This window comes from Neoarius graeffei, chromosome 14 (assembly GCF_027579695.1).
Source record: "Neoarius graeffei isolate fNeoGra1 chromosome 14, fNeoGra1.pri, whole genome shotgun sequence".
NCBI lineage: Eukaryota > Metazoa > Chordata > Actinopteri > Siluriformes > Ariidae > Neoarius > Neoarius graeffei.
In genome coordinates this window covers 55,336,351-55,349,694 of record NC_083582.1, presented here as the reverse complement: position 1 = coordinate 55,349,694, position 13,344 = coordinate 55,336,351, and the positions used below count along the sequence as shown (strand labels likewise).

The window sequence follows — 13,344 nt, the reverse complement described above, 5'->3', positions numbered from 1 at the left end:
GTCCTCTCCCAAACAAGCAAATATGAACACACTATGTCCTAAAATTCTGCACTTCTCATGAAGCAGTTTATGCCTGAGTCATGCCATTCACTCTCGGAAATAAAGGTACCAAACTGTACTCCTTTTTGGCTCTGGGGTGGTTCCATCAAGAATGCATCTTTTCTTTTATACCTTTAGTATGTATTGTATAGGTACATCATCCATCCATCCATCCATCCATTATCTGTAGCCGCTTATCCTGTGCAGGGTCGCAGGCAAGCTGGAGCCTATCCCAGCTGACTATAGGTGAGAGGCAGGGAACACCCTGGACAAGTCGCCAGGTCATCACAGGGCTGACACATAGAGACAAACAACCATTCACACTCACATTCACACCTACAGTCAATTTAGAGCCACCAATTAGCCTAACCTGTATGTCTTTGGACTGTGGGGGAAACCGGAGCACCCGGAGGAAACCCACACAGACACGGGGAGAACATGCAAACTCCACACAGAAAGGCCCCCATCGGCCGCTGGGTTTGAACCCAGAACCTTCTTGCTGTGAGGCAAAGTGCTAAGTACTACACCGCCGTACCACCACTCCAATTCACAATATGGTCATTCTGAACATCCCTTCAACACACTTTGTTTGACTATATATACAGTTATAGAAAATGAATTATTCATAAATCTCACTATCCAGCATTGTATAGAAAAGGATACGCTCCCTTTGGAGTCATCTCAAGGTTTCTTCCTCATGTCACTCCATGTTATTGCTGCCTCTGGATTTCTTATTAGGGGAATCTACATCTATGCTATACAATTAAAATGCAATTTGGAAAAAAAGGAAAAGAATATGAGTATGAATATGAATAATAAATGTATAGTCTAGAATATACATGTACCATTCATACATTGGTTAATTGTGCATGAGAGTTTCCTTTGCGCGCAGATGAATTTGGGTTGGAAAAAATATTGATCAAGTCCTCAACTTAACAGGAAAATGCATTTTAAAATCTCAGCTGTGTGTTACAGGTTCAGGGTGGTACTTCAGGGATATTATCAAATTGTCGCCTTCATTCAGCTACATTAATACAGAGGGCTTAATTTGCGAGAGCACTGTTATGAGAAACATAAACTTTCCACTCAAACCCATCTGTGCCAGAGAAGAAGTTCCACCTGCTCATATGTGCAAAGCAACCCACTGGTTCTATTCTAGTCGATAATTATATTCAGTCTAGTGTTTTTAATAACTCTTTATTTCTGCAGACCATGGCAATGACTGTATGACAACCTACAACTATAGGCTTTCCACTTCACATCAAACTATAAACCCTTCAATCTTTTAAACTATGGCCTCTGTTATCCCCAGATCTTTAACCAGGTTAATATAAGGCACTGGAATTATCAGAGGCTTACCTTGTGTGTTACGAAGTGTTTTTTCAAGCCTGTAATAAATGTGAATCTTTGACATAGGCTCTAGTAGTATTTGCAGCCTTACTCAGAACAGAGCTTTATGATGGCTTAGTTCTAACCCCACTTGTACAGAAAGACACAGACACACAATCATTTGCCAAGCTTTCGTTTATAGCACTCCTACAGATTTTTAGTTCCAACTTTAATCCAACATACCAACTGCAGTTAATCTGTCTATCTGTGCACCTGGATCAGACCTACTGGAAAGTAGATCCAGGCTGAAATACAGATGAAATACGAAACCCTTTGCAAATGATAACAACACCAAAAGTAGGCCAGTGTGGACGGCAGCGTGGGGCAATTCACCATACTCAAAGTTAACTAATTTACCTTTATTCATTAGGCAGACACTTGTATGCACTTTTATACTTTTAGACTATTCTTCAAGTTTAATTCTGATAGTCTTATTAAACCACAGCCCTGGGTATACCACATAAATATACCGGTACATCTTAGTTTCCCTTTATTATGCGGGTAAACATGAATAAGTACAATTCGTGCCAAATTTGGAAATAATAATAGTGCTAGGCGGCGTGGTGGTGTAGTGGTTAGCACTGTCGCCTCACAGCAAGAAGGTTCTGGGTTCGAGCCCAGTGACCGATGGGGGCCTTTCTGTGTGGAGTTTGCATGTTCTCCCCGTGTCTGCGTGGGTTATTTCCTCTGGGTGCTCCAGTTTCCCCCACAGTCCAAAGACATGCAGGTTAGGTTAATTGGTGGCTCTAAATTGACCGTAGGTGTGAATGGTTGTTTGTCTCTATGGCCAAGTTTACATTAGACCGTATCTGTCTCGTTTTCTTCGCGGATGCACTGTCCATTTACATTAAAACGCCTGGAAACGCCGGGAAACGGGAATCCGCCAGCGTCCACGTATTCAATCCAGATCGTGTCTGGTCCGGTGCTGTGTAAACATTGAGAATACGCGGATACGCTGTGCTGAGCTCTAGCTGGCGTCGTCATTGGACAACGTCACTGTGACATCCACCTTCCTGATTCGCTGGCGTTGGTCATGTGACGCGACTGCTGAAAAACAGCGCGGACTTCCGCCTTGTATCACCTTTCATTAAAGAGTATAAAAGTATGAAAATACTGCAAATACTGTTGCAAATACTGCCCATTGTGTAGTTATGATTGTCTTTAGGCTTGCCATCCTTCCACTTGCAAGTGGTAAGTGATATGCACTGGGATCACACACACAGCGGCTCAGTCCCGAATCACTGGTCGTGCGCTATACTCGCGCGCTCTGTGAGCTGCGCAGGGCCGGAGTGCGCACCCTCCAGAGGGCACTCGCTGTTCAGGGCGGAGTGATTTGGAGCGCAGGATGCCTGCGGAGCCGAGCGTATCCGTGTATTGGCGTTGCTGTGTGCACGCGAATCGTGTATTGGTGTTGCTGTGTGCATGTTAATCGTTTTAAAAATGTTAATCTGATGATCCGCTGATACGGTCTAATGTAAACCCTACCTATGTGTTAGCCCTGCGATGATCTGGCGACTTGTCCAGGGTGTACCCCACCTCTCACCCATAGTCAGCTGGGATAGGCTCCAGCTTGCCCACAACCCTGCACAGGATAAGTAGTTACGGATAATGGATGGCCGGATAATAGTGCTGTCTTCATCTTTAATCTTTTTTGAAGCACACCACATACCAAGCCTGCGATCTATGAGGATTTGATAGATTTCAAAACAGCTTGATTATGATGACCATGAGTGTTCTCCTACAAACACATGAAGATTCATTATTGCACACTACTGGTTGCACACTAACTACTAGATTTCAGCCTGAGAATCCTTTTATAATGTCATCATGTGAATATGACCACATTTTATGCCAGATAAAGCATGAAGCATTATGTCCAGTGCCCATATTGCTTGTGTCATAATTTTTGTTGCTTGTTTTATATGTGATACTCTTATACATTTTTTTCCCCAATTTAGTGGGAGGATATTTACAGGGTAAAAAGCTAGTCAATTTGACAATATTTTATTAGTCATGGTTCCCAATTTAAAGCATATACGCAGAGCCATGGTCTCACTTTCGTTGATAAATGCCTTGAGACCTCACGAATGGCACAGGAATAGTTTTAAGCATTAACAATAAATTTAATAGAGTAATTTTTGCGATTAAAGTGATTTATATAGGTAGCAGTCTGAGTGAATGACCTTGACGTCTGTAACGTCACAGCAGGAAGTCTATCGGTCTCATCACCATTTCTGCTATACTAAAACACAGAGCTGACTGCAACTCTGATCTTCCATTTTGAGCCAATTTATCGCCATGCCACATAGATGCGTTGCTGCACCCTCCAGCAACACGACAGAAGGTGGATTTACGTTGCATTCATGGTCCAAGAATGCTCAAACTGCAAAGATTTGGACGCGTTTTGCGAGAAGTTCACGGACACATTGGGCGCCTATGAAGTGGTCTCTCCTCTGCTCTGCACATTTTACTGAAGACTCGTACGAGACCTCTGATCTGTTGAGGAGCGTTGGCTATAAGCCCGTATTGAAAGAGGGTGCAGTACCAACAATTAAAGAAAAAGAAAACTACAAGAAAAGGAAAGTATTTATTTTATTTTTATATATTTTTTTAAAGCAAAGTTCAGTTGCACCAGTCCTCCCAGAATGAGCTGAGGGTTGTTGCTAAAACCCGGGATGGAACGGGATGGGACAGGACATATCGCTCGGGCAGTGACCTCCCCGCGGTTGTTGCTAAAACTGGTAACGTCCCGTTCCATCCCAGGTTTTAGTAATTGCCTGAGCAGTAATGGCGGAGTACTCAGTATGGACAAAATAGAGAATGAATGGACCAGCCATCTTATTTCTCATCTCATTATCTCTAGCCGCTTTATCCTGTTCTACAGGGTCACAGGCAAGCTGGAGCCTATCCCAGCTGACTACGGGCAAAAGGCGGGGTACACCCTAGACAAGTCACCAGGTCATCACAGGGCTGACACATAGACACAGACAACCATTCACATTCACACCTACGGTCAATTTAGAGTCACCAGTTAACCTAACCTGCATGTCTTTGGACTGTGGGGGAAACCGGAGCACCCGGAGGAAACCCACGCGGACACGGGGAGAACATGCAAACTCTGCACAGAAAGGCCCTCACCGGCCACGGGGCTCGAACCCGGACCTTCTTGCTGTGAGGCGACAGCGCTAACCACTACACCACCGTGCCGCCCACATCTTATTTCTAAACTGGATATTGCTGCCATCTCACCCTTATGTGGAAGAAGTAAATGAACAGAGAACTGAAAGAACAACTGAAAGTCAGATTGTTTCAAAACAGTTGGCCACAAGATCGGCCTTCAAGAAGCAAGAACACAGGCGGGTAAGCGCCAACTCTCATGTGGATAAAAAAGCAACAAAAACAGCATGTTGTTTACCTGCATTTAGATTAATGCATGTAACTTGTATTCTGTGTTTAAGTTACCGGTATAAGATTATTTAATTTGTTTCAGAATGTGATTGCCTCAGTTCATCTGATTATTTAAGTAGCCTTTTATGTTTTATCAGTGAAAATGCATGCATGTACATGTATGTTGCAGAAGTTATAACACCTATCCTGTTTTAATGAGAGTCAACCCACAATCAGTGAAGTCAAATCAGTCTTAGTTGAACAAGTCGGTAATGGTATTTCTTATTTTCACCATAAATTATTATTTATATGACTTTGGTCTATAGCTGTAAAAGGCCTCGGCCTTAAAACCGGTTACCACTGTGATGTCACGGACTCAGGCATGGCTGGCTCAGCACATACATGTCAACCTTTGGTCAATCAAACCTATATAACCAACCTCCAAAACCCGTATTTCCCTTATAAAATCTGTATAAGATGCAAATTAAAATAATTTACTTAAAATTTGAATGATAATTAACAATGATATATCCCAGTTACTTTTTATTCAATATTAATAACAATAAACCTTCAGAATGAATACAAAGCTCCAATGTTTGACAAAAACACAAAGTGTTATCAGCTTAGTTACAAAGGAAATACTTCGTTGTTTGGAGACAGGTTTCACCGAGCGGCTATTATGCACGAGACTTCATATTAGCCACAAAGTCAGGAAAATCTGTTCGTAAAATTACGTTATAATGACCAAATACAATGAAAAGTATTTTTCCAGTCTTACCTGTGAAAGGTAATCCCATGTGATCTCGTTTGGACGGTAAACCTGTTGGTACAGTTAAACGCAGCACATGAATGAGGCATCTTTATTCTCGGCTACTGTTTAGACGCTATACCAGAGACGGTTGAAGAATCTCCACTTTGCCACATCCAATATGGCGGCGAGGATGATGTATGATTCTACGCAGAAGGCGGCGTCTATGTTTATATGTCTATGGGCGGGATTCTCGCAATGCGGTGTGCGCATGATCAAAAGTGGAACGAAGTCTCGCTACCACAAGATAACGAGCGATTTCATAAGACTCTTCACTGGCTGTCTGTGGTGTACAGTGCATTTGTAAATGTTATGCGCTCTTTTATCATTGTGGGAATTGATTATAGCTCTAAATAAATATTGAAGTTTTTTTTAAAGAATCCGTATAACTTTATTTATACGCCCGTATACTACGTTTATTGAATCAAATCCGTATAAAATACGGACATTCCGTATAGGTTGACATGTATGTCAGCAGGGCAGCTCAAATGCCAACTTTGCAGTTGATTTTAACTCTCAAAAATATATTGTAAGATTGTGTGTGTTCTCGTGCATAGCTGTACTGAACTTATGACCCTTTCACACCCTGGTAAACGTGCATAATCGCGAGAACATACTCTTTTATTTTCTCTGTACCTTCTAGTTTCGCTGAAACCACATTCCTGGTTCCTCCTGTTCTAGGGGGTGTATGGTCTGCTCTTTCATGTATAATAAAACAACTCCTTATATGGTGAGTTGACCTTGTGCCCCCGAGCCCCTTACTTATCTTGTCACGCAAGCTTCTGATGTATATAAACCCTGCTCTCTCTGTGTATCACTGAGCAGTGCTTGATGAATAAACCAGATTGATTTAACTCGTGTGGTTTGTTTCAACCCTGCTCCAGAGCGCTCTTACGTCAACGCATCTGAACTGAGACAGACACAGGTTCTAACAATTTGGTGACCCCGACGTGATACTCTCAATCAGGTAAGACATGTTTGATTGACTACCTGGTTGGCAGTAGTTTCGTAGTGTCCTACGGAGGACAGTTTTCCCTGGTTCGAGTCCAGGAAGAGCGCGCTATACAAATTTGTACTATATTTGTTGTCTGTTCCTCTTCAGATCCGTTTGTTGTCATTGTACGATGGGAAGCTCGTTCCCTAAGCCTGCGCCAGGGGAAACCCCGGCCGAATGGATGACTAGGTGCGGTTTCGCTTATTATGTTTCTCCCTGGCTCGATAATTTGGCAGGTTGGACCGAGGCCAACCCTCAAATTCCTTCATATCCTCGCCGAGGTACTTTCGATCCTGGTTATCTTGCATCGGCCCATCGCATGATTTATGAGGGATTAGGGGACCCCGGATGGGATCGCCCGTATATGCGGGAAGGATATGCCAAATGGTATGATATGAAGAAGATTTGGGATAATTTTAAACAGGCTTATACTCCCCGTTCAGTCCTGAAATCCATCCCGAAGCCTCGGGCTGCACCTGTCACCAAGGAAACGGAGGAGGCGGCGCTAGGAAAATCCAAATCTCATTCTGCTCCTCCAGCCTCGTTAGATAGTAAACCTCCACCTTATAGTAAGGCTGGAAAAATTACTGGTAAATCGCCGTCAGCTGCAAAAACGATTCCTAAAATTTATCCGTCCCTGGCTGCTGTGTCTGCGTGCCCCCCCCCCACGGTTGACAGAGGGCAGCGTCCCGGAGGGATAAAGGGTGCGCCTGCATCAGCCAAGAACGGCAAAGACGAAGAAAGTAGTGACGATACCGATGATGACACTGATGATGACGATTGGGATAATCCCGATGGTGTGGGTCCAGACGCCGGCTCGCGTCCTTATCCGCCACAAAACGCTGCTTGTGTATGGGTTGCAAAGCGCAGTGGTATTGATATAACTCCTCCGTCCCCGTCGGCTCTTAAGGACATCATCTCGCTTCTTCCGTCACCCGATAAGCCCTTGCTTTTTGTTGATCAGTTAATTAATGTTTCTCGTAATTGTCAGCTTACGGGAGCTGATTACCGGTTTATTCTGCAAAATAAATTAGGAGGCGCATATGATGAGACAGCCCTGTTAGAAAACGTTCAGGTTCTCGCCCCCGTCAATGATCAAGCTGAAAATATTAAGGAAGAGTATGAAGGGGATGACGGTCGCCCGCGTCGGCGCACCGTGACTACCTTCTTTTGGAAGGACACGCCGAACGCACTGCAGCAGCTTCGTGAGCAATTGACGCGATACCTGCTCGCCTTAAAACAAGCAAATAGAGACCTGTCACAGGTCACTAATTGCAAACAGGAGCGTTCTGAGCTGACGTCGGCTTTCTGGAAGCGCTTTGGGGAAGTTTGGCAACATTTGGGAGGTCTCGAACTCAATTTGGCAAACCCGAACCCAATGTTCTTGTCCACCTTTTTGTCTAATTGTCGCCCCGAAATACAGAGCGTTTTAAAACATCACTGGAGTGACCGGAATAATCTGGTCCTCCGCCAGGCCGGGGAGCGAGTACGCACGCTGGAGAGCGATGGTCTCCTAGACTGTAAGATGAATAAAGCATGTTTATCTGTTGTGCCGGGCGGACGGGTGGATGGCCGACAGGAGAGGGGTCGCCGAACGGGACCGCGCGGCGGGGGAGGGAGGAGAAATGGAAAGTGCCACTATTGTGGAAAAGAGGGGCACTGGATAAGAGAATGTCATGCGAAACAGCGAGATGAGCAGGAACGCGAGAAACCCGTCATGCGCGCCGGTTCAAGCCCCACAGGGCAGAGAGATCCTGCCCGCCCATAGGGCTGCCCTCAGAGCGATGAAACCCCGACCGTTGCTATGTTAAATCTTTTATTCAGCTCCCCTCTTAACGAAGATCTTCCCACTATTGTTTTATGCCTGGCAGGGACTGAATATCCTTTTTTACTCGACACCGGGGCTACCATGTCCTCAGTGGGGAGGAAATATGCGGGTCCTTTATCTACACGGTCTGTAAGCTCTGTGGGAATAGAAGGGGTTCCTTTCCATTCCAGTTGCACGCCCCCCCTTTCTGTTACTTGTGCCCTTGATCCTTTACTGAAGTTTTCTCACTCCTTTGTTTGCATGCCTGATTGCCCTTTTAATCTTTTAGGTCGCGACCTCATGAGTCTTCTCGGACTCTCGATCTCCTTTAGCGGCTCACACATGATTGTTGATACTCCGGACGGTGCTCCGCCTGATGTTTTTGCTCTATCCAGTTCTGTGCTGCCACATAACATTCTGAACGCTGCTTGTACGTCCCAAGCTTTTTCCCCTGTTCTCTCTGCTCTTCCTAACACCCTGTGGGCGGATCATAAGGATGAGGTGGGCTTTGTTAACTGTACCCCTTACGAGGCGGTCATTAAACACTCTTCGCCAGTATATGTAAAACAGTACCCCCTTTCCCCAGCTAAACTGTCTGGCATTGATGATGTTCTGTGTTCTCTCCTAGAGCAAGGTGTGGTTGTTCCCTGTGTCAGCCCTTATAACACCCCAGTGAATCCGGTGCAGAAGCCCAACGGCACGTGGCGTTTCACCCAGGACTTGCGTAAGATTAATGAGTTAATTATCCCAGTCGCCCCATTAGTTCCAGACGTTCCCTCTCTTATGGCCTCGATTCCGTGTGAACATGCGTTTTTCTCTGTGATTGACCTCTGTTCTGCCTTTTTCAGCGTCCCTGTGGGCCACGACACGCAGCCCCTGTTCGCTTTTACGCACAGGGGAAAGCAGTACACATGGACCAGGTTACCCCAAGGATATGTCGATTCCCCCGCGGTTTTTACAGCCGTAGTGAGGGACGCCTTGGCCGGTTTGTGCCTCCCCTCGGGCTCCTCCGTGCTCCAATACGCGGATGATCTTCTGGTAACGGCGGAGGACGAGGACCTTTGCGCTAAAGCCACACTCGCTCTCCTCTCTCTTCTGGCGCAAGAAGGTTTCAAGGTCTCACGAACTAAGCTTCAGTTCTGCCTCCCCACTGTTCGATATCTGGGTCACGATCTCTCCCAGGGCTCCCGCAGGCTCAGCCCCGAGCGTGTGCAGGTCATCCTAGACACTCAGGTGCCTGCCACCAAACACGCCCTCATGGCTTTTCTGGGACTTATCAATTACTGCCGCCAGTGGATTCCTGACTGTTCCACCTATGACAAGTGTCTGCGCTCTGCAATTCTGCACTCGGACCCTTTGACTCAGCCCTTGGTATGGTCTGACGAGATGCTGACGGCCTTCAGGGCCTTGAAACAGGCTTTATGCTCGGCCCCTGCTCTCGGACTTCCGAATTACCGTTTGCCGTTTCATTTATATGTGTGCAACCAGCAGGGAACTGCGTCTGGGGTTTTGGCGCAGGAGCACGGGGGGGGTATGCGGCCTTGTGCGTTCCTCTCTAAAACTCTTGATTCTGTGGCACAGGGTCTCCCTGCTTGCCTCAGGGCGGTGGCTGCATGTGCTGTCATGGTCACGGACGCTGAACGGCTGGTTTTGTCTCACCCGCTCGTTCTCCACACCTCACATGATGTAGTGCACGTTTTAAAGAACCTCAGTACCCAGCATTTATCTGCGCAGCGTCGCTCTGGATACGAGTCTATTCTTTTGGCCACCGAAAACCTTACTGTTAAGCCCTCCTCCTCCTTTGATTCTCTCGCGCACGCGCTTCAGCGCCTCCTCAATTCACAGGATGATTTTCTTCCTTCTGAAACACACGACTGCATTTCTAGCATTCTTTTCGAGACAAGTATCCGCCCCGACTTACGCTCCACCCCGTTACTTTCAGGTGATTCGCTGTTTGTGGACGGCTCGTGCTCACGCCCCTCTGACGGCGTTTTCGTGTGTGGTTATTCTGTGTGCCGCCTTCCTGATGAAACTGTTGAAGCTTTTTCTCTTCCTTTCTCCTCGGCTCAGGCTGCCGAACTATACGCTCTAACCCGTGCATGTGTTATTGCCCAGGACACAGACGTCACTATCTACACTGATTCACGTTACGCTTTCGGCGTTGCTCACGACTTTGGTCGGATTTGGGCTTCGCGTGGGTTCACCACTGCAGACGGTAAGCCCATTTCTCATTCTTCGCTTGTTACTGATTTAATCACCGCCTGTCTTCTCCCGCGCTCTTTAGCCATTGTTAAGACTCGTGCTCATTGTATTGGGGACTCTTTTGAGATCAGGGGAAACTCTCTCGCCGATCGCATTGCCAAAGCCGCGGCTGCCTCCGGTGTTTTTCCGCCTTCGCTTACTCTCTCCCTGGTCTCATCCAGTCGCATGATTAGTGCCGTTCTTCCGGACATTGACTTGATCTCCCTCCAGGCCTCCGCTTCGGCCTCAGACAACCATTTCTGGGACTCATGCGGCGCGCAGCCGTCTGAAGGCGTTCGGATCGATGCTCAGGGCCGCCTTTGTTTGCCTAGACATTGCACTCCATTTCTCGTCCGCGAGTTTCATGGTCCCACTCACCGCGGACGAAGGGGGGTAGTGGAGGATTTATCCAAAATATTTTGCATCGACAAAATACACACCGATGTACATCACATTCTAGACAGATGTTTAACGTGCGCCCAGAATAATCCATCTAAACCAGGCGCGGTACATCAGCACCTTCCCATACCTGACACGCCGTTCCAGGAATGGCAGATTGACTTCACTCACATGCCAAAGCAGGGCCCCTTTAAGTATCTTTTGGTCATGGTCGACAAATTTTCACGATGGGTGGAGGCTTTCCCTTGCGGGAAAGAAGACGCTCGCACGGCGGTAAACAAATTGACGCAAGAAATCATTCCGCGTTATGGTCTCCCGGTAGGGATAGACTCTGACAAAGGGACGCCGTTCACCTCTAAGGTGACCCAAGAACTATGTAAGGACCTAAAAATCCTTTGGCGATTCCACATCCCGTACCATCCACAATCCTCCGGCATTGTGGAGCGCGCAAATAGAACAATCAAGGGTAAGCTGCGCAAGGCAATGCAAGAAACCGGCACTAAAAATTGGGTACAAGTTTTGCCTTTAGTTCTCGCTGACATGCGAATGACCGCTCAAGTGGCCCTCGACAACCTGTCTCCGTATGAGCTCGTGATGGGCCGGCCTTTTCCTACACCCTGGCGCAGAGGTATGCAGGCTATAGGAACGAGTGATCTTGATGTACATCTCAGTGAGTACGCCGTGGGTCTCATGCGGGTGTTGGATGAGTACTGGACGAGACTAAATTCCAAGAAGCCTCCCATTCCTGAGGCACCCACTCACCCCTTTGAGGTAGGGGATAAAGTGTTGGTAAAGAAATTCGCTAAATTAGGCGCTCCTCTAGAGGAACCGCCCTACAGTGAACCCACGGATGTGCTCGCTGTAACTCGAACGGCTGTACTAACTGACCTTTTTCCACAGTGGATTCATGCCAGTCGAATAAAGAAGGCTCCAATGTAATAGAAATCTATATTGTTGATGCTTAACAGGTTTTTGTGTTTCAGAAAGTTGCTGTGACAATAGCTGACGGCCTTTTCAGGGATCCCCTTTCCAGCATCCGGAGTGATCCGGTTTCGGCTGATCTACAAAGAGGGGATGGTCGGTGCGTCCCGCAGACTTCTGAACTGAGGAATCTGGAAGACACGTGAGCCTGGGCTACCTTCAACTATCTACATCCTGTGGACACAGAAAGAACAAAGTCAGTGACCAGTATGACTTTCCTTCTGGTATTGGTCTTAGCGCTTGGAGCAGGGAATCCCGCTCAAGCCAGCCACGAGGACAACGTTTTTTGGCGATTTGCCAATTGGACTGCTAAACAACATACTAATCAGTCTTGTTATGTCTGTCAATACGTTAGAGTCTAAATTGTAGTTATACTCTGTAAACAAAGTATAAAAGAGGGGATTGTAAGATTGTGTGTGTTCTCGTGCATAGCTGTACTGAACTTATGACCCTTTCACACCCTGGTAAACGTGCATAATCGCGAGAACATACTCTTTTATTTTCTCTGTACCTTCTAGTTTCGCTGAAACCACATTCCTGGTTCCTCCTGTTCTAGGGGGTGTATGGTCTGCTCTTTCATGTATAATAAAACAACTCCTTATATGGTGAGTTGACCTTGTGCCCCCGAGCCCCTTACTTATCTTGTCACGCAAGCTTCTGATGTATATAAACCCTGCTCTCTCTGTGTATCACTGAGCAGTGCTTGATGAATAAACCAGATTGATTTAACTCGTGTGGTTTGTTTCAACCCTGCTCCAGAGCGCTCTTACGTCAACGCATCTGAACTGAGACAGACACAGGTTCTAACATATATATATATTTTTTTTATTCCCATTTACGCAGCATACAAGAGTCAAGGATGGAGATACTATCCACTCAGAAATGTATTTAAAAATAAAGGTTCTGTGTATCTGCTTTAAGGTATGAAGCTACAGAAGAAAAAAAAAACTCTTGACCATGGAACCTTTCTAAAAGTGTATGATGTCAACAGCTCAGCTAATCATTTATCTTAAAAAAAAAAAGAATAAATGATTAGTTGAGACTCTGGTAGTTGTTACTGTGTACTTTTTCAAACCCAGACGTTCATTGTTGATATTCAGTGTTACACTATTGCTTCTTAATTCTTTATCTTCAAGAGTCTCATGTTTCTTAAGATCAAGACCTTAAGATCAAGATCAGAGGTTTGTCTTCAGACTGAACATATTCAAGGTCACCACAGTGTGTTTATTCTCAGTTTGATTAATAATTTATGATAAACATATTACTTTTTTCTGGTGAATCTCTTTGACTTGGCTTAAG

The 13,344-nt window shown here is 46.0% G+C and overlaps 1 protein-coding gene across 1 annotated transcript; it reads left to right on the top strand.

The window, feature by feature from the left end:
* The first annotated feature begins 9,293 nt into the window (after window positions 1-9,293).
* Window positions 9,294-12,689, top strand: LOC132898456 (protein NYNRIN-like). The gene is made up of 2 exons (XM_060940067.1): window positions 9,294-10,639; window positions 12,048-12,689. The coding sequence occupies exons 1-2, from the start codon at window positions 9,682-9,684 to the stop codon at window positions 12,068-12,070; spliced, it is 981 nt and encodes a 326-aa protein (XP_060796050.1). The 5' UTR covers window positions 9,294-9,681; the 3' UTR covers window positions 12,071-12,689.
* Window positions 12,690-13,344: the final 655 nt, after the last annotated feature.